We start from the raw sequence: 20100 nt of genomic DNA on the forward strand, positions 1-20100 counted from the left end.
CAACTAATATCGGCTCCTCCGCCCCTCTCTCTTTCCTGGCCGCTGCCGTCAACGCCCTTGCTGGCTCCCTTTTCGCCGTTCGTTTTCGTCTGTTTTTGTGTGGGTCTTCGCACCGTCGCTTGACGCCTGCACGTACGCCTCCGCTCTCCTTCTCAGTCCCCGCACTCATCCGCCAGCCTGTCTTTTTGCCGATCGTGCTCGCGCTTGAGTGGGGGAGGAAGGAGGTTACCATCGGCCACTCCTCGCCATGTCCGTTGACGGACACCTTATCGCTGATGTGCAGCGACTTCGCCAGCTCGGGGAACAGTCGCTCTTCCTCCTCGTTGTCGGCGGTAAAGGTGCGGGCAAAAGTACGGCACTTCAGAGCTTTACAAGTGGACTGCAGGTGGCGACCAAGGCCCGGCACGCGGCCGGAGTGCACGACTGTGTTCTTACCGCACCGGCAGCTGCTTCATCTGACGATGACTTCACGCTGTGGACACTGACCTACGCCAGTGTGGCGCACAGCAGCTCAACGTTAGGCGCGCTCTCTACCCGTGCGCCACTGCTGCGGCCCTTCTCGATCATCGTCGCTGATGATATTGACCTTCTCTGGCTTCTATGCAGCATGAACGGCTTTCTGCCACTCCTCCAGCGTCTCCTCCACGCAGCGTTGACGAGCTCTTCATGTGCGGTCGTTGCCAGTGCTCCCAGTCAGAACACGGTGCCGGCATGGCTACTAGAACAAAAGGTACCCGCTCTCTACCCGCTCCGCGAGCTTACCGAGGCGGGAGCGAGGCGGCTGTTGCGCAGCGTTCCGCAGCCACTCTTCAAATCGCATGGCGAGCTGCTCATTAGCGCACAGGCCCCCTTCACCTCACGCCAAGTGTTTCTCTTCAACGCATGCATGGCACTGGAGGCCGCCTCGCACGGCGCCACCGGAGAAAAGCTGCGCTCACTGGTTCAGGAGGACTGCACATTCCTCCACCACCAGCGTTCCCCTACTGGCGCGCAGCGCGCACCTCCTCACCTGTACGGTTTAGGCGAGGTTCGCCATCGCATCCGCACTCTTGTCTCTGTGTTCGCCGCACACAGTAGCCCAGGCGGTGGCGGTCGGCTGATGGGATCCCTCCCCTCCTCCACCGGGTTACTTCTTCACGGCCCGTCGGGGTGCGGAAAGTCGAGCCTCGCCCGACAGACGGCCGCCGACTTTCAGTCTATCCCGTTTTTCTTTGTGGAATGCACAATGCTATTTTCCAAGTACCTTGGCGAGAGTGAGGCGCAGTTGCGGGAGGTTTACCGTCAAGCACGGACGCGCCCTCCGGCGGTGGTGGTACTGGAGGACCTGGATGTCATCGCACAGTCTCGCGGTGCGATGCAGCGCGGAGACGGGGACCAGAGCAGTGGCAATGGCAAAAGCCAGCTCGACGTCACAAGGCGCATGCTGGCGGGTCTCCTCTGTGAGCTGGACGGCGTCACAGACAACAGTGGCGTACTCACCATTGGAATCACTAATGCACCGCAGGTGCTCGACGCTGCCGTCCTCCGCCAGGGCCGACTTGAAACGCTTGTGTACATTCCGCCCCTCACCCAGGACGGGGCAGAGGAATGGTGCACGCATTTTTTCGAGCGATTCGATGGCACAGAGGAGCAGAGGCGTGAGTGCGTCGTGATGGTGGCCAGCCACGCGGTCGGCTGCGCTGCCGCGTCGCTGCAGTACGTCCTGCGAAAAGTTTTCGAAGCAAGTGCGCTGCGTCACGGTTGGGACGCAGCGTCAGCCGGATCGCTGCCCTTGCCGACCCTTCTGGAGATTCAGGGACACCTCTTCGAGAGCTGCTCCGTGCTGCGGCGTGTGGAGCATCCCCACTTCGAGTAATGGGCGCCTCTCACAACGCCTGCTAATCAAACCAAACATAATTTCATAGACCAAAGGCACAAAGCGCTCTGCGTGGCGTGTGTGTCGGCCTGCGTAATGCAGACGGGAGTTCGTGTTCTTGGCCCCTCACCCCCCGACGCGCTGCTCTTCCTAAAGGCGCTGCGTATATCTCTATGCACGTGTGCCGCAGAGCGGTGAAGTAGGTCTGATAAAAGATCTCCGGCATAGCGACGCCCTCTCTCTCTCCCCACGTTAGCCGGTGCTGCTCTCTCCGTCTCGTGGTGCACCCACCTCAGGCCTTCCGCTTTGAAATGGTCTTCTCTGCAGACGTTTCAACGTGCGTCGCCCAGCAACGCTGTTTGCTCCTCTCCGTCGCGCATCTTCCCTCCACTCTCCCGATCTCTCCTGCTCTTTGGGGCCACAGGACGTGGCAGGCACACGTACACCGGGGGACGCATCGACCGCATTCGTCTGTGTTTTTTGTTGTTGTGTTCCGTTTGGAAAGAGGCATCAACTGTACGTTTGCTGTTCTAAAACTCTCGTATGTTTGGAGCCCGCCGCGCCTGCGTCTCTAGGGGCTCGTGATTGACCTTGGCTGCCGCTCAAAGGCGATCAGCTCGCACGACGAGAGTAGGCAGCATACACATACACTCGCAACGTCGGGCGCCTTGTGGGAAGGGTGAGGGGCGGTGGAGAATTGCTTTCCTCGTGTTTCATCCGCCACCCTGCGTCTAATCAGCCGCGTGCACACACCACGGCTGCGCGTCGCTCTCTTGCAAGAACCTTCTCGAGGCGCCTACCTGTTCTTGTGGTCCGTCTTGGTTGCGCGCCCAGGCCCGAGGGCGTCACGCTTTCCGCGGAGGTCCTCCCGCAGTGCTGTGAAGTGGCGCCCTCTGGTGTTTTTCAGTGTTCCTCTCCAACACGCATTCTGCTGCCTGCCTCGGCAGCCCCTACCCATTCTTGCAGACACACGCGCGCGAACGGGACCCGTCCTGCCACATTGTTCATCGCGGCATCTCTTATCCTCTGTTACCTGCGCTGTTCTACCATTGTGTCTTCTCTTCCGTATTGTCTGACGTGACAGCGGATGGATTACCGGTCGCCATTTGAGCTACGCCAGCAGCTCCTCGAGGAGGCCCGGGCTTCCCAGTCAACGTTGCCGCCAAAGAAGTGGAAGAGCAAGACCAAGGGTAGCAGTGGCGGCAACAGCGACAGCTGTGCGGCGCCGCTTCCTAGGCAGTGCACAGTGGGTAAAGATGGCTCGGGCTTTATGCCCTCCACCGCACTTCCTGATGACCCCACCGCATTAGTGCGCGAGGTGCCTGGCGCCGAGAACATTGAGGCCCTCAACGCGGCCCTGGAGCGCGAGGAGGCGGTGCAGCGTTATGTGGAGAAAGAGAAACTCTCGGTAGAGGAGTCGGCCAAGTATATTATGGCAAATGGCAGCACAATGCAGCGCATCTCTTTTTTCGGTCATGTCCGCGAGCAGCTTGTCGAGTTGCCCTCGAAGGGGATCTCCAAGGTGCTGGAGACGTTGCTGGACTCGATGTGGGCGCAAGACCCTGAGCTGCAGTGTCGCGCGCCGGAGAATCTTCTGAAGCTTGTAGGTTTGTTGGACCCTAACACGGCAACCAAGATGTATGACTTTACCAAGACGATGCTGACCGTCCAGACGCCGGAGATTCGCGTAGCGTGGTGTGAGTTGGTGCTGGGGCTCATCGACTACTTGCCTGTTAGTGTGCTGCAAAGCGATCTGATTGTGCTCGCCGTGAACAAGTCAGAGCACGCGCAGCCGCAGGATCAGCGCGAACTGAGCTGCAAGCTCCTTGGCGCCCTCTGCCAACATATATCCTCTGACAAGGTAGAGGAACTCATACTGCCCCGGGCCCTGGCCTTGTGCCAGGACACGAACGTCGGCGTCCGCCAGCGAATGTGCCAGCAGTTGTGTGCGATTGCGCATTCACTTGGCGTAGAGAAGGCCAAGACACGTGTAGCACCGGACTTGTTTGAGCTCCTGAGCGACGAGGAGCAGGCGGTGTCGCGAGCTGCCTTCTCGTGTCTCATCGACTTAGTGGAGTTTTTCGGCCCCGTCTACCGGCGCGAGAAGCTGTTCCCCATCATCAAGAACTTCATCTCGAACCCACCAAGCGAGGTGGTCGGGCTGCTCGTCGGAGAGTTCGGTCGCTTCCTCGACGCCATCAAGACTGATATCGTGTCAGACGACGACGTGAAGCTTTTCGCAGACTTTTTCTGTGCCGCTGCGACGCGACACGAAGAGGAGGCGCGCCGTCAGTGCGCCTTCAACTTTCCTGCTGTGGTGGCATCGCTTCCTCGCACCGTCTTCGCCACACACCTGAGCAAAGCGCTCTTGTCTCTCTCCTCTGATAGTTGCGTTGCTGCCCGGGTCAGCGCCGCTGCGGGCATGCACGAGCTTCTTCCACTGCTGCACTCGCCAACTGCGGACCTGTTGGAGCGACCCTTCCTGCGCCTCATCGGTGACCCCGACACGTTCGTACGGGCGGCGCTGGTGAAGCACATCAACAACCTTCTTGATTACTTCCGCAGCGAGCTGAAAAGCTCGTCCCGCGTGTCATTCTTTTCTGCCGTGCTTGACGCTCTCCTTTCGTGGGTGTCGGAGCCCGTGGTGAATTGGCACACTATGCAGCACGTCATGCAGATTGTGGACCACTATATTGCCTCGTTCGAGGAGAGGACGCTGACGGAGCAGGTGGTGCCGCGGCTGTGGGAGTACGCCAAGACCGGGGCAACGATATTGAAGGCCGATTGTGCCACGCTCATTATGCACATAGCTTCCCGCATCGAAAATTCTATCGTCAAGGCGCAGATGTTTAGCCGCCTGAACAGCGAGTACGGTAGATCCAACTCTTGCTACGCGCGCCAGACGTACATCTACTTTGTCTCTGCATCTTTTCGCTTTTTTTCCATGCGCTGTGTTCGGGAGCGTATGCTGGAGTGCTGCCTCGAGCTGCAGCGCGACAGCGTGACGGCGGTACGACTGGCACTAGCGCGTAGCCTGCCGCTGCTGTCGCAGACACTGCGGAAGAGCAACGCCGGCGCCCTCGAAGAAGAATTTGCAGCCATGGTCGGCCGACTATGCGAAGACGTGGATGAGGAGGTGCAGGAGGAGGCTGCAAAGTACGTAGCGGGATGCAAACGCCACGCTGGCGCGGACGCCGCTGCGCCAAGCCGGTTCAACGAAGAGGTGGATGGCAGACGAGAGAGGGCGGAGTTAGCGATGTTAGAGCACGCGAAGGAGACGGACAAGGCGGAGCGGCGTGCAAAGCTGCGTGACTTGCTGAAGAGCGAGCGTGAGAAGGAGCTCATGGAGTTGCCGTCACCTCCAAAGGGGCGCAAGCCGGCGCCACCGGCCAGCACAGCACCGCTTCCGTTAGCGCGTCGCCACGGCAGCAAGATCTCTATGTTGCCCGCTGCGAACACGGTGAGTCTGCCCCGCATCGCGACAGCGAAGCAAACACCGGCGCGGACCATGAACCGCAAGAGGCCTTGAGAGGAAAAGGAGCGGCAGAGAGGAGGCGGAGGAGGAGGAGGACGAGGAGGAGGACTGTTTACGCTTATGCCGATCTCCTCGTCTGTGCTCGTTAGTCTTTTTCGTTTGCTCCGCTTTGGCGCTGCTGCTGCTGCTGCGTACGTTGGCTGCAGCGTCACCGTGCTTCTTTTATGGGCATACGTCGCCGGTGGGGGCGGGAAAGTATGAAATTTTATGTTCCTTCACGCTGTTCTTCATCCTCTACTTCTCTTCCATTTCGTTTTACCGATCGGTCATCGTGAGCGGAACGGCGGGGGGGGGATCTCGCCCGTCGGTGCTCACGCGTGACTCTCGTTTTTCTTTGGTTTCTTTGTGCTTCTTTCTTCCAGAGATCCTGCTGCTTCTGCTGCCGTACCCGTTGCACTTCGTTTCTTAGGGACGGCGCTTCTTATCTCTGCGTTCGGGCGTACCAACATCTGCCCTTACAAGACGTGTGTGTGTGTGTCTGTTGACTTTCAGCTGTACATGTTTTGTGTGTACGCATGTGTCTTAGCGTGCGGGTGTGTGAATATAAATGTATATATTTGCACACACACACACACACACATGCATACAACCTATATACAGCGCTATATAGGTGCGCATGCGTGTTGATGGGGGGTTGTGGTGGGTGTCGTTTTATCTGCCCTGGCGCCGCGCAGGCTCTCTCTGTGTTTCTCTTCTGCCTTCTGCTTTCTTCCTTCTAAGTCTCTCTCCCAAATGTATACAAACCACAGAAGCACTGCCGCAATAAAAAGCAGTGGCTGTGTGACACACATGTAAAATTTGCGTTTTGTTTGCGTCTAGGCCGCCACCACGGTCGTACCCTCTGCCTCTGCCGCTGTCACCTCTCTCGTTCCCCCGGCTCTCGCACGGAGGAGCACACATACACACCCCGCTGATGAAAATGGCACCGCGCTGAGCACTTGTGTGTGCGCGTGTGTTTTTGTTTTTGTTCATCTCCGTCTTTTACTCTGTTGAAAGGCCGTGTTTTCGCCTTGCTAACTTGCTCTCTCGCTGTCTTTCTGTTCGTTGGTGATGAATCGGTTATGCAATGATGATGATCTGTGTGTGTGTGGGGGGGGGTCTGGCTGTGCAGGATGCAACTTTTCTGCTGCCGAGCCCCCTCACTGGCGTGTGTGCTTGCATCTGGGGTGCTTCGTTGTCTCTCTATGTGGTTGACTTGCAGGGTGGTGGTGCGTGTGGCCGACGACGCCACAGCAGCGCACAAATTCGCAGTCAGAGAAAAGAACGCACCCTAGGAGGTCTTCGTTTACATTATTTTTGAACAATACTGCTCTTTCTCTCTGTGTACGCGTTTTTTTGTGCGCCTCCCCTCCGTCTCGCTGTCGGACGTGCGTGTGCATGTGCGCCCGTCTGTCTGTCGGTGCGAAGGATGCGGGAAGAGGGACGGGGGGAGGGAGCATGCGTGTGTGCGTGTGTCTGTTCAGCTGTGGTGGCACTTAGCAATATGGATTTTTGCACCAGCGTCGTTAGACGTTGCTTCTCTTCTCGAGACTCAGATGATGAGCTTTTGCCAGATGTGCTGGCAATGACCCATCAGAGGTCCCTAGGAATCGAAACAAAACAGTATGCACCGCTAATGGACAGTGAGGCTGTAGTACTCCACCCGTGCGCGTACGGGGAGGCGGTGCTTCGTCGACGTTTCTTGCGCCAGCATGCGCGCTGATTCGCTGCATTTTCAATACCGGGGCGTCGGAGTCGCCCTCATCGAGCAGCAGAGGTAGCGCTGACCATGCGAGGGCGGTGGCAGCACCAGCAAGCGTGCGTGTCGACCGGACTTTGCGGCTTTGGAGTTCCCTACGTGGTGTGGAGCCTGATTCCATTCTATATGTTCTCAATTTTGCAGCTCGTGCGCTCCTTTCTCCTTTTCTTCTTCGCTCTCATGACTGGTGTCTTCTTTTTGCCGCAGCCGTTCTCTGCTGGCGCATTGCTGCGCCCTCAGACGCTCGGAGTCATCAGGGCTGATGAACGCACCACCTCTACTTAGTTGCTGCATGGAGCGTTGCGCCACAGAAAGTTGATACGGCAACGTTGAACGTGCCTCTCTCACAGTCTCTTCCCCGCATCGCCGTTCTTCACATTCAGAAACCGAGAGACAGATACGGATAGGGTATGTCCTCGTACACTGTGGCTCTATGGATGCTGCGCCCGCGTGATCTTCGCGCGCACCCGAATCAGCCGTCTTCTACTTTTTTCTTTGCGCATATACTATCGTGAAGGCGCGCCTCGGACAGTGAGGGCTGATTGCGAACTCTCGCTCTCTGTCCAACTCACCTCCTCCTCTCCGTCCCTCCGCCAGTGAGCCCCGTGCGCACCCCGTCCCTGCCTGACCTCTGTCGGTTGGTTTCGTCTCTGTATGTATCGCCGTGCTCTTTTCTCTCGGGGCATGACGGTGCGGTCAAGACCGGGGGGGGGGCAGAGAAGGGGTGAGGCTTTTGTTTTCCGTTTGGCGTCCGGTGTGTGGAGGCGATGACGTCTCTGTTCCTGTGTCGGGGCTACTTACCTCCTCCCGTCTTTTGCTATATCTTTGGCTCTGTGTGGGGAAGGGCGCCTCTCTCCCCTGCCCGCCTCTGCCAGTGACATCATGGGCGGTCCCATTCTCTCGCTATCGCCCTCTCTCTCGTCATTCCCACTCTCAGTGTCTCCCGAGTACGCCCCCCCCCCTCCCTCCCTCCCTCCCCACCTCCCCGTCCGGGACCCCCCTCCTTTACTTTCTCTGCTCGGTGAGACGGGCAGCTGGACGGACGTATATCCCCGCACTCTCGCTTGGACACACAAGCACCGGCACACACACACACACACATATTTGTGTAGCTGTGTGTGTGTGTGTGTGTGTGTGTGTGTGTATGGTTGCTCTTCTAAAAGAAAGGACGGGCTCCACTAGTACGGGTGTGGCACTGGTGTAACTCTCTGTCTGTCGGTCTCTCTCTCGCCCCCTCTTCCATCCCTCTTTCTCTCTCACACACACGCACACACACCTCACACTGGCGCCGCAAGGTATTCACAGGCTCGTCTACTGAAGGCCATCGATCGCGTATTTTCCATGTGCTAGACCCTGCAAAGCAGGGCATGTCGGATAGCGAGTGGAGCTCTGACAGCGGTGTCTCAAACGCTGAGGCGATCGCCGCTGCCTCCCTGAATAAGCATCTTGGCGAGCTCATGACGTTGCAGCACCCGTCGCGCGTGACTCACCGCCGACCTGCTTACGCGACCTCTGAGGGCACGACGGCTTCATCCGCCACGATCTCGCATACGCCTCGCGTTAGTGGCGAGGCGCCTCGCAAGCAAGCTCGTATGGACATTAGTAGCCTCATCCGTCAGGCCCTCTCGCAGAGTAGTGCGCATTGCACATCCGCCAACGTCGATGAAGTGGCGGGCCGAGTTGTCGCTGCGCTAAGACAGAAGGCTGGCGGTGCGGAGGTGGCCCGAGCGGTCACCCGCGCGCTTGCCGATCCACTTAACGAAGAACTCAGAGAGAGCGTTCTCAGTGGTCTTCTGCGTCCTGAAGAGCTCGTTGCCCTCGACGAAGTGAGCCTCCTCAACCAAGCCGAGCGGTCAGTGCTGGCAAAGGCTCGGCGTGAGCGGCTGAATCAGCACTCAGTGGAGTATCTAGAGAGGCTCAACCTCACCGTTACAAACATGTTAACCTGCCCGGAGTGTAGATCTCATGAGTGCTACGCGAACTTCCGCTTCACCGACTTTGTGAAGTGGCAGGGCGATGATCAAACGCCGACGCTGCAGCGGTGCTGCAGGTGCTCCGTATCCTTCTGCAATGAGCGCGGGAAGAGAGCAGCGAGTGCGCCTGGTGCTTGCCTGTGTGCGTGGGTTGCTGTCAAAGTGCTTTCTGCCACGACTGCTTCGAGGCCCTGTATCCATCCATCCTCGAACCGCCACCGGACAGCGCGTCGAGGAAGCACACGCGAGACAGGAAAAATAAGCAGGTTTTCTTCGTGTCGCACTCGGCACCACTTTTGTCAGAAAAGGTGAATGAGCACCTCCCGACTTGTGCAGGGTGCCGTGCACGCCGGCGCAGTCGTTGCCACCGCCTCTTGGGTGGCTTGCAACGGCAAACGGGGCGCAGCGCCAAAGTAATGACGCACCGCTTGACGTCGAGCTGGCGTACGCTTCGGCACACACACACACGCTGCCGCTCAGACGAAAACCTCGCCTATGCTACTCTTTTCTTACGCATCGTCTGGCGGCTCTCCTCTCTGCTTCTCACCGGTGCGTGTCTCCGACGCAGCGGACTGCACGCCCCCGAAGGTGCGGGAGCCACTCGGTGCTCGCACAAGTGCCTGCGCGCTGCCTTCAAGAGCCCTTTCCTGTTGTATGCGCCGCAGAGGTGTCAGGAACGCACGAGAAACAGCGGCACACCCGTGCCCCATTGACGAGTGCTTTCATTGGCAGCGAAGCGCACCGACCGCCTGTCACAGCCAAGCTCGAAGTTGCTTGCACGCCATCACGCGAGGGAGCCGTAGTGCTCCTTTTCTTTACTCTCGTACACACATATACGTACACACATATACGTACACGTACACACACTCGCATAGACTCATACGCGCATTATAGGGTGGCGGCGCTGGTGTCGCTCTCTTCATCCGGCTAGTCGCTCGCATACCTCAAAGCAGCTCCGCTTGCAAGCGGCGTTGTTCACTTGACTCGTGCTTTTTCACGTCACATCTCTGCCCCCTCGTGCCTCGCGTCTCCCCGCATTCTGTTGTGCAGTACTGCTGCGGCTCCTCGTCGGATCGATCGTTGCAGCGTCTACGCAGCAGGCCGCGTGCGACCATGTCAGACTCCGTCCAGCTGCCTGCTTCATCCGAGGCGTCGCCGCCGAGTCCGCCGCCTCCGCCTGGTGTGCCGACGCATTCTGTGTCACCGCTAGCAGCGCCGTCGCGAGAGGCGGAGGACGTGCAACACTCATCGGCCGCTTCCCCGCTGAAGCGCCCACGCGTCGCCGAGCCCGTTACTCACTTTCTCACTCCCAACGCTCTAGGTGGACTCAGGCATAGCTCCAACTCGGTTTCGCCCTCCCCTGCGACTTTGACAGCGGAGCGAGTCTGCCATGACGCCCATGCCGATACCGACGCGGTCTCGCCGAAGCAAGCGAGGGTTGAAAGCAGGTCTGTCACACCGCGATCTCCCTACTCCAACCTGCCGCGCAAGATCCCTCGCAAGACGCCCGTCTCGAGCCCCACCTCGTCCCTCGCAAACTCCACGCTTGTCACGCCTCCGACTGCCGCCGCTGCATCTCACGCATGCACGTCGGCGCCTAGCGTGACAACCGCGGCGAAGAGGATCACGCTGCATCAGCGGTGGGCGGCGTTACTGCATGGCGTGCTCATGAAGGAGCGGCCGTCGAGCGAGTCTGAGCGGGTGATGGGTCTGTGTGTGCGTATCGTGGAATCGATTCCGGGCGATATGGAGCAAACGAAAGACACTTTTCAGACGCTGCTGTTCAACATCAAGGACTCCAAGAACGGCGAGTTGCGACGGAAGGTGGTGGAGGGAGAGCTGCTGGTGGAGCGACTCGTCACGATGGACGACCTTGAGCTGGCCAATCCGGAGCTGCGCAAGCATATCGAAGAGAAGATTGAGGAGCGCTCCAAGGACACAAACCTCAGCGAGATTAGGAAGGCAATGCGGACGAGCAACTCGACACTCTTCAAGTGCCGCGTCTGCGGCGCCCGAGACTCCTCCTGGGAGCAGCGGCAGACGCGCTCGGGCGATGAGCCGATGACGGTGATCATCACGTGCAACAAATGCAACACGCAGTGGCGCAAGTACTAAGCGCAGGGATAGAGTGGCGCTGCGCCGGCGTAGATGGAGTGTGAGCCGAGGCAACGACCCTCTGCGTATGCTTCCCCCACACTTTCTTTGATTCTCTCACATGGACACTTGCTGGCCGCTGTGATTATCATGGAAATAACGTCCGCCGCAGCGCTCAACCGCTGTCTGTGTGTGTGCGCGTGTGTGGGAATGTGATGTGCACCGAGCTGCGGCGTTCGGCGTGCGATCTCGCCATGTTTAGCGTAACTCTCCACTGCGTTTTGACTGCCCTTACGTTGCTGTCGTCTGACTGCATTGCAGAGCACAGCCGGGCGTGGGCAAGGCCCTTGAACGCCGCTCCAATAAGCCCGAAGAGATATTTGTGCGACATACCCGCATTTGCCTGCTCATGAGTAGACGTAACTTGTGTGCAGGGCTACATGACGTCAGACAAGGTCTGCGCGATCCATGGACCCCGCGCCGAACGGGGCTGCACCGCACCTTCAACGGCTTCCTCTGCACTTCACACCTCTCTCCTTCTGCCTTCATTCGTCATGGCACGGATGCTCGTCTTCGCCGGTGCCTTCGGCGTGGGCTCATCCATTTTCCGTGAGCGGCGTCGACGGAGCGTGCCCATTGTCTGTGGGAGCCCACCGTCAGACGCTCAGCTGCCCTTTGGAGCCCAACTGCCTCTCTGCGCGTTCGCCCCGCACACGCATAGAGGGGCATCGGTGTCGTCGCACGGGCGAACTGCCAAGAAGCGAAGGGAAGCAAAGGCTCCCACACACGTTGCTGCAGCGGCCGGCTCTCCACCGGGCTGATACCAGAGCTGCTCTCAGCGCCCTGTATCAGCAGACGGCCATCCCCCCTGTATTCCTGCGCTGAAGTCTAGCATTCGTGCGCGGACGTGCACGGATCCGTCGCTCTCTGTTCTGTGGCCGCTGCTCGCTTCGTTCCCTGCTTCGATCACGCACACTTGACGTACCAATGAGGGTGACGGTCAAGTGGTTTCTGACGGGCAGGTACTCCGTCATCGAAGACAGTGATGCTATTTTGTCGCCGGACACCACCATTGCGGAACTGAAGGGGCTCATTCAGATTCGCTTCGGCTTTGCTTCGAATGAGCTCTTGTTGATCCTGGATCACCTGCTAGAGAACACGGTTACCCTGCGCAGCCTCAGCATCATGGGTCAGCCGTGCGACCCCATCATGACGGCACATGTCGTGAGAGAGTCGATGCTCGAGATGAGCAACCTCGGCGACCAGGACGATACAAGTAAGGACGATGACCTGCACGAGTTCTCGCACGCCGATTTCATTCTGGCCATGAAGATGCTTGGCAAGGATGTGCCGGTTCCAGACGATCGTCTTGTAGCCATGCGCCTGAACGCCCCTCGCCAGCGTCCAGTCTTCCTCGACGCTCGGCGGGAGGGCGAAGACGACGCTGCTGGTCCCGAACGAGTCCCTCAGCCTCCACCCGGCATGCCAGGCTTGGCGGGGTGCGAGATTCCGGCTTACGACCCGAAGAAAACGGAGGTGTACCAGATCGTCTCCCGCGTCCGTTATGGTCCGCGTAAGGAGGGCGTGGACACCGAATTCGCAATCCAGTACCCCGGTGTCGACGAGCCCTTTCCATTTTGGGACATGCGCACACCAGACCCGTTTGCCCGCATCGATGGGCAGTGCGCCCCTGGCGAGGTCTGCCTCGAGCTCTTCTACTTTGGCGATTTCGACGCTGTCAAGGACCAGTCCAGCTTCTTATTGGTGGTGCGGCAAAGCCTGCAGTCTAAGGCTGGCGTGCGCCTGCGGACACCGCTGCCGCTGCGTGAGGCAGGGTGCATGTACCCCCTTATTGCGGCCCCCATTGTGCTGCACGAGATGGACGCCATGGAACTCGGTGACATCTTCTTCGAGGACTTCGGGAAGGTGGAGTCTGCCCGACCCCTCAAGCGCAACAGCGACGGTGCAGAAGTCGCTGGTAGCGGCGGCCTTGGCTGCGCTCCACAGTAGCCGACGCGAATGAGTAGAAGAGAGGCGGTGGCGCGCAGTAAAGACCCCGTCAGTCACGCGCCTGCCGAACAGCCCGGCCTCCTCCACGGCTGGCCGGGGTGGGGTGGGGTGGGAGGTGTGAGGCGTGATCTACCGATTGCTTTGTAAGATAGCCGCAGAGCGAATAAACGAAAAAGGAAGATGCGCCTCCATCCACGCAGGAGAGGAGATCGACTGTATTTCTTCGCGCACGGGCGCTCCCCGCCCGTGCCACCTCGTTGCCCGCCGGCCCTCTCCGCTGCTGCCTCACGTCTTCGTCGGCGGCTGCGAAACATATATGCGTATCCTCGTTGGCGTATTGTTTGCTCCATCTCTTCGTGTTGTGGCTCGCTGTCAACGCTGTCCAAGCAGTCACCGAGCGCTCATGTATACCCAACTCAACCGGTGCAACTACTTGAACCGACGCAGCCCACCAGGTTACTCATGCCTACGCATACGTAACAAGTCTGCGTGAAGGCACTTGCCTGTGCACAGTTTTCCGGCCGGACCTTCCGCCTCCTCGCCTCGGCGCGTGTGTGCACGCGCAGTGTGCAGGAACGTGACTCGCTTGATTTGCCGCTTCTCCCATTCTGTCTTGGGTGTCGTGGCCATCTGAGGTGTTTTGTATCTTTCGTCGTGCATGCCACGTGCGACGCATCTCGCAGCGCCTCCTGTCCGTGCGCTGGGCCAGGTTGTTGGCTTTCCACCGCCACATCGAAAGTACTCACGAGTGCGAGAGTCAGGGTGGTTTGGAGGAGTGGAGGAGATGTGCCGTTTATGGACCGCACTAAGCCTGCACACACGTTCGAGCATACGTGCATGCCGGTGCGCCGACCCGGCGGGCAAATCTATTTGATAACCTCGCCGTCGCGTGTAAGTTTCTTGTTATGATTGAACCTCACATTCTATGCCGCGATCCTCTGTGTTAGCTTCTCCTCCCCCCCCCCCCCCCACTCTTCGTTCTTTCGCGCAGATGCCTTTGGATGGGCGCTGTGGCTGCACGGCATGGCGCCTAGCAGTGGTATCGTCTACATTTTTGTCGAGAAGTGCCCTCCCTTCTTCTTTTGTTCTTGAACTCTGGTGCTGCGTTGATCTCTGTGTAGGGCGGCGCGTTGATGATGTCTTTCTCGCCTGTGGTTGATTCCTCTCCTCTCTGGCGTCTGTCGCGCTCTTACCGCTCTTCTCCCTCACATTCGGGCGCACGCGACGGCCTCAGTGACGGGCAGCGAGGGCATGCTCTGCTACTAATAGGAAGCACCTGCGTTACAGCCTACAGAGTTCGGAGAGAGACAACCGAAGAGAGAGAGCGAGCAAGGTTAGTGGCAGGGGCGTGAGCATCTTGCCTTCACTTGGCAAATGCGGAGGTGCGTTCTTGTCTCTGTGGACCAGCTTCCATCCGCGAAGACGCAGTTATCGCGGTGCTGATGTTGAGTGCGTGTTGCCGCGCCTCACCCCCTTATTTGCTTTTCGCCGTATCCTCCTTGGCGTCGGCGCTCGCCCTCCGGCGCCCTCAGACGCGAGGCACGTTCAAACGGACAAGAGAGGTCGGAAAAACGGCAGCGGAGAGGGGCGGCGCGCGCGCTAGGTGAACGCCGCGTGGGTGCATGAGTTGGCGCACACTCACAGACGATGACACCTCGTCGCTCTTGCCTCTTTCGATTGTTTTGTTGCCCTTTGTGACCTGCATCGTCGTCGCACACGTGCCCCACAGCAGCAGGGGAAACAGCTCTCTCCCTTCCCCCCCCCCCACACACACAGCTGCTCGATGTGCACATGGGTATGGTGATGTTCACAGACAGCAAGCTGCACTTGGCAGCGGCAGCAATGACGCGCCTCTTTCGTTGCGCATCCTTGTCCGCTGCCGGTACCCTTCCCCACCCCCTTTCGGTTTCTCTGCCTCCTATAGTGTTACTACCCATATGTATGCGTACCTGCGGCCCCGCTGTCTTTTTCTTGCCCCACCTCTTGCCCTCCTGTCGTCTCTCCTCTGTGTGCTGGTGGGTACCTAGGTGAGAGAGGCTACCCCCCTTCCCTCCCCCTTCTCGCTGCAGCCTCTCGTCCGCTACCTTACCTGCCCCCCCCCGGCGTGCAACCGCGAATACACGCACACCAACGCATACGACCACATGGAGGGGCCCTCTGACAAACTTTTGCGGGAGCCCTTCCAAGCCAGCCTCAAGCGAGAGCGCTCCAGCTCCTACACCACCGAGAGAGGCAGACCGACGTCTCCGCATCTTCGGCGGCTTCGGCCCCTGACGACATCGTCTTCTGAGGGCAAAGGCGCTGCGGACGGCGACGGCGAGGAAGACCCGCATGCTCGGCGGCACGCCGAGCCGGAGCTCTTCGAACTCACTCCTCTTGGCGGAACCGCCAACATAAACGTGCGTGCGACGCGCTTTGGTGTAGAGGGTCTTCGCATCGGGCGCGATCCCAGCTGCTGTGACCTGGTGCTTCCCTCGAACTTGGTGTCGCGGCTTCATTGCGTGCTCTCTGTTCTTGGTGATGACGTGTTCGTGCACGACAACAGCTTCAACGGCACTTTCATCAATGGCCGCCGGGTGGGGCGAGGCCGATGCTCTGCGTTGCATCCGCGCGACACACTTTCCTTCCTGAACCCCACACTAGAGGAGGCAAGCCGGTGTGGGTTTGAGTTTGCGTCGTTGCCGGGGCACTCCTCATCAGGCTTTACAGCAGTGGAAGGACTGCAGCGGTACGAGCTAGGGCCGGTGCTGGGCCAGGGGAGCTTGGCGGCGGTGCGGCTTGGTATAGACGGGGAGACGGGGGCACCAGTCGCTATCAAACTGATTGAGCGGGGGCGCTTCTCCTGTGAGGAGGCTGCGGCCTCACTGCACACGGAAATTGAAATGATGCGCAGCATGGATCACCCACACGTTGTACGGGTGGTGGACGCGTTTGAGGGCAGCGGCTGTGTCGCATTGGTCATGGAGTACGTGCGAGGCGGCGACCTGTTCGACTACATCGTCGGGCGTGGACGCAACCCTTTCACCGAGGCTGAAGCGCGCCATCTCTTTGGGCAGCTCCTCGAAGCGGTTTTGTACATTCACGGTCGAAGCATAATCCACTGCGATCTCAAGCCAGAGAACGTGCTTGTTGACGTCGTCAAGAGAGGGACCGATGACGAGGTTGACACGACCTCAGCCTCGGCAACGGCAACGGCGACGACGCTGCAGACCGACGGCGATGCCGCGCTCTCCGTCGTGGACGATCATCAGGCGGAGGCAAAGGCGGTTTCGCCATACGACGTGAGGCTAAAGCTGGCGGACTTTGGCAGTGCCAAGTACGAAGGCGGCGGCGCAGGGGGCGGCATGCTAGAGACCACCGGTGCCGCCACGCCAGTCTACGCAGCGCCGGAGCTGGCGTGTTTTCCTGCGGACGGAGCTCCACCGCAGGAGATCAGTGCGGCGGTGGATGTGTGGTCTCTGGGAGTGCTCCTGTACATTCTCTGCTCTGGCACCGTACCGAAGCCCCCCCGCTCTGACACAGTCGTCGCCTTCAACCGGTCCATGACACATCTATCCGTTCTGTGTAAGGACCTCATTGCGCGCATGATGACCGTGGACCCATCGCAGCGCCCTTCCCTCGCCGACGTCTGTCATCACCCCTGGCTCGACGGCGTCACGATCTCCGGCGCACCGGACAGAGGCGCACTGGGCAGCAAAGACGTCTTGTCTGTGACGGCGAAGCTGTCGCCGAGCTTTCCGGAGGCGGCGAAGCCGCTGTAGGGGCGCCACATCGCACGCTCCAGCTTTTCCTGCAAGTGTGCTGCTGTTTCGGAAGGTGCGGCGGCTCGGACGTCGCCGCTGAGGCGAGATCACGTGCCACGCTGCGGCACTCCGTTGGTACCAGCGTCACTGCATCTTGTTGCGCACGCGCACAGAAAGGGGCGCCGCGCTCCCCTCCTCGGTCGTCTACGAGTGTGTCGCTGCATGCCATGCTGCGCATCCGTGCCCTCATCGGAAGCAGATGCACGTTTCCGGCGGAAAGGATGGACATCCCGTGAGAGGCGAGAGCCAAGCGTTCCTCTGTGTGATTTCTGGAACACCTGCGTGTGTCAGCATGCCATATCGTCAGCTGCGCGAGAGGGGTAGGGCGGTGGTGCACACACTCTTCCGTGCAAACGCTCAGCGGCTGGTGTCCGCGTCTCAGCGGCGCCGCGTAGATTTCAGTGACAATGCGCAGGAAGGAGGGGTGATGGTGCTGTCTTCAGGATGGTAGGCCGTAAGCGCAATCAAAACACAGTCAGCGGAGTTGTGGTGAGGCTGCGCCGTCTGCATTACACCGACCGCCTGCATCACCGGTCCCACGTGCCGAGGGTACCGTGAGCCCACCTGTAAAGCTGCCTGCCCACACGTCCGAAGTAGGGTGCTTGTCTGTGTGGCAACAATTTTTTGCAAACCCATGACAAGCAGTGCTGTTTCTCTGCAGGCTGCTGGGGCTTCTGGCGAAGGCGTTCCGCGTGGCGTGTGTAGCGATGCGGGGGGCCCCTTTCCACTCTCTCTCGCGCATGCCGCCTTCTCCCTGCCCTTCCTTCCCGCCTTGTTCTGCCGCAGGTTCGTCTCTTTCGTGTTGGCGCCTCACTTCACAACTGTGCAGCGCAGACAGACACGTGCCGCTGACAGCGCCCCGCAGCTCCCTCTCCGCGCCCTTCCACCGCACACCAACCTCTCCGTTTTCTTCTCCCCACCGCGGCATTCACGCTCTCCTACGCAGGGCTGCGGTGGCGGACGTCAGCATCATCGCCCATGATGGAGTCCGGCGCCGATGTCGTATGCACCGGAAAAGTGCCGCCGCCGGTCGACGCGGTCTCGCAGACGTCGTCCACTGCAGCGGCAGAGGAGGCGACCTCGTATCAAGAGACGGTGCGCTTCTGCACGTGGCGCAAACACGTGCGCAACTTGTATCAGCACCTGTTTCACATTGACCTCGTCTGGGAGAGTCCGGTGGCGCAGTTCATGCCGTACGTGACGACAAAGAGTGGCCTCACCACGCACACCATACTGAGCGGCACGCGCACAGGCGGCCAGGAGCAGAGCTACATCCAGCTCCTGTCTGCAACGGTGCCGCAGGACACGCAGGCCCTGGACGGGTCCGATATAGCCTACAGCGAGGCCACCGGTGAGGTTGGCGGGTACGGCATGGCGCCACACGCCTGCGGCCTCAGCATTGAGCGGCGCATTCTTCACGATGGGGATGTGCTGGCAGCCCGCTACGCGCCAGTAAACCCGCTCCTCGTCGCATCGTCCTCTAGCAACGGGAACCTGTATGTGTTTGACTGGTCGCGAGTGCCGCTGGGCCGCTTCCCGAATGAGCCTCCGCGGCCCCGCGCGCCGCTGCCGCCAAACGAGCTCAGCAGTGACGCGACGGAGGAGGAGCGGGCCCAGTACCAGAAGCGCATGCGTGCACTCAATGTGGTGGTGACGGAGCAGGACCGATGGGACCGTCGCACCGGTGAGGGGCAGCACGTGCTAACGCTGAAGGGCGGCAACGGTGCCTCGGAGAACTTGGACTGGAGCACCAATGCGGAGGGTGTGGTGGCGTCTGGTTCCACAGGACGAGTCTGTGTGTGGCGCGTGGCCAACTTGTCGAAGGACGACAGCCGCCAGGTGGAGCCGTTCAAGGTCTTCTCGCTCGAAGACGAGGAGGCGCGCGTCACGCAGGTGAACTTTTCGTGGACGTCACCGGACACCTTCGTGGCGGCGTCCTCCACTGGCGCTGTGTACTTCAACGATGTGCGCATGCAGCACACCACCGAGGTATTCTCCATCGAAAACGCGGCAACCTCCCTCGCCCTCTCCCCACTCGACGGGAACGCGCTGCTCGTTGGCGACGCGCTGGGCAGCGTCCGTTTCTTCGACTTGCGTCAGAGCAGCAAGCCGGTGCAGGTGGACTGCCTGCATGACGACGAGGTGACCACCCTTCAGTGGTGCCCACACTCACGGCATCTCTTCTCCTCCGGCGGTCATGACGGTGTCGTCTGCATCTACAATCAGACCCGGCACAAGGCGCTGTTCAAGCACTGGGGCCACACCGATGTGATCATGGACCTGGGCTGGAGTTGGCAGGAAGATGGTGCTGGCCATCTTGTGTCCACCGACAGCAACGCTATCATGCTATGGAGGCCGCGAGACTTCTTCTACTGTGCTTGATGGGCGTCACACAACAAAGGTACTATGGGTAAGCAAGACGGTATGTTGGCGTGCACTGCGGCGGCCCTCTCCATGGTGGGAGGGAGGAGGGAGGACGGAAGGGGCTCACCGCCTGTTGACGCGACTAAAGATGAGGGTCTACTGTTCTCTTGTCTGTGCGCTGTCACGGGTGGATTGCTCTGCCGCGGAGGTGCAAGGGTGTGCGTCGTTTCTCTCTCTCTCTCTCCTGCGAGTCTGCCGCTCTCGCCTTAGTTTCTGGGAAATTTCGGGGGTGGATGCTTGGCTGGGCAACGCGCTGAACGAGCGGCATGGACCTCGGGTCCTGCTCCTCGGCCCGCTTCTATTTTCCTCACGTGGGCGTGCAAGCGCCGCCGGCGCTTGCACGCGCACCCGTCCTCCTCTCTGTCTCTGTGAAGCGCACGCTGTCGTTCAGAAGCATTGGCGGAAAGAGGGTGTTGGAGGGTGTCATAGAAGGCATCGGATGCCGTCGCATAATAGGGTGCGCGCATGCGTTGCGCGCGCACTTGACGCGAGGCGTGCGTGCGTGCGTGTGTGCGCCGTTTGGCAGATGCATAGAGACGCTAGACGCGGGTGAAAGAAAAGAGGGCAAGTGTACGCGAGAGACACGACTGCGAGCGCGCGTTCTCTTGGTTGCGTTCCGCACTGCGGTGGCCGCGGCTGCGTGTCTGTCGGGTTACTCTGGTGGATGT

At 59.9% G+C, this 20100-nt stretch overlaps 7 protein-coding genes across 7 annotated transcripts; all 7 read left to right on the forward strand.

Annotated features, from left to right (window-relative positions):
* Window positions 1-247: 247 nt before the first annotated feature.
* On the forward strand, window positions 248-1855 carry LMJF_24_0180 (putative ATPase domain protein; the record flags this gene model as incomplete). The annotated part of the gene is made up of 1 exon (XM_001683483.1): window positions 248-1855. One exon carries the CDS (start codon window positions 248-250, stop codon window positions 1853-1855), a length of 1608 nt encoding a protein of 535 aa, XP_001683535.1.
* Window positions 1856-2942: 1087 nt separating this feature from the next.
* On the forward strand, window positions 2943-5384 carry LMJF_24_0190 (conserved hypothetical protein; the record flags this gene model as incomplete). Its single annotated transcript, XM_001683484.1, has 1 exon — window positions 2943-5384. One exon carries the CDS (start codon window positions 2943-2945, stop codon window positions 5382-5384), a length of 2442 nt encoding a protein of 813 aa, XP_001683536.1.
* Window positions 5385-8495: 3111 nt separating this feature from the next.
* Window positions 8496-9413, forward strand: LMJF_24_0200 (transcription elongation factor-like protein; the record flags this gene model as incomplete). The annotated part of the gene is made up of 1 exon (XM_001683485.1): window positions 8496-9413. The coding sequence occupies one exon, from the start codon at window positions 8496-8498 to the stop codon at window positions 9411-9413; it is 918 nt and encodes a 305-aa protein (XP_001683537.1).
* Window positions 9414-10214: 801 nt separating this feature from the next.
* Window positions 10215-11216, forward strand: LMJF_24_0210 (putative transcription elongation factor; the record flags this gene model as incomplete). Its single annotated transcript, XM_001683486.1, has 1 exon — window positions 10215-11216. The coding sequence occupies one exon, from the start codon at window positions 10215-10217 to the stop codon at window positions 11214-11216; it is 1002 nt and encodes a 333-aa protein (XP_001683538.1).
* A 966-nt stretch (window positions 11217-12182) lies between these two features.
* LMJF_24_0220 (hypothetical protein) lies at window positions 12183-13205 on the forward strand (the record flags this gene model as incomplete). Its single annotated transcript, XM_001683487.1, has 1 exon — window positions 12183-13205. The coding sequence occupies one exon, from the start codon at window positions 12183-12185 to the stop codon at window positions 13203-13205; it is 1023 nt and encodes a 340-aa protein (XP_001683539.1).
* Window positions 13206-15349: 2144 nt separating this feature from the next.
* On the forward strand, window positions 15350-16966 carry LMJF_24_0230 (putative protein kinase; the record flags this gene model as incomplete). The annotated part of the gene is made up of 1 exon (XM_001683488.1): window positions 15350-16966. The coding sequence occupies one exon, from the start codon at window positions 15350-15352 to the stop codon at window positions 16964-16966; it is 1617 nt and encodes a 538-aa protein (XP_001683540.1).
* Window positions 16967-17989: 1023 nt separating this feature from the next.
* Window positions 17990-19390, forward strand: LMJF_24_0240 (WD repeat protein; the record flags this gene model as incomplete). Its single annotated transcript, XM_001683489.1, has 1 exon — window positions 17990-19390. The coding sequence occupies one exon, from the start codon at window positions 17990-17992 to the stop codon at window positions 19388-19390; it is 1401 nt and encodes a 466-aa protein (XP_001683541.1).
* Window positions 19391-20100: the final 710 nt, after the last annotated feature.

The sequence above is a fragment of the Leishmania major genome, chromosome 24, assembly GCF_000002725.2.
Source record: "Leishmania major strain Friedlin complete genome, chromosome 24".
Classification (NCBI taxonomy): domain Eukaryota; phylum Euglenozoa; class Kinetoplastea; order Trypanosomatida; family Trypanosomatidae; genus Leishmania; species Leishmania major.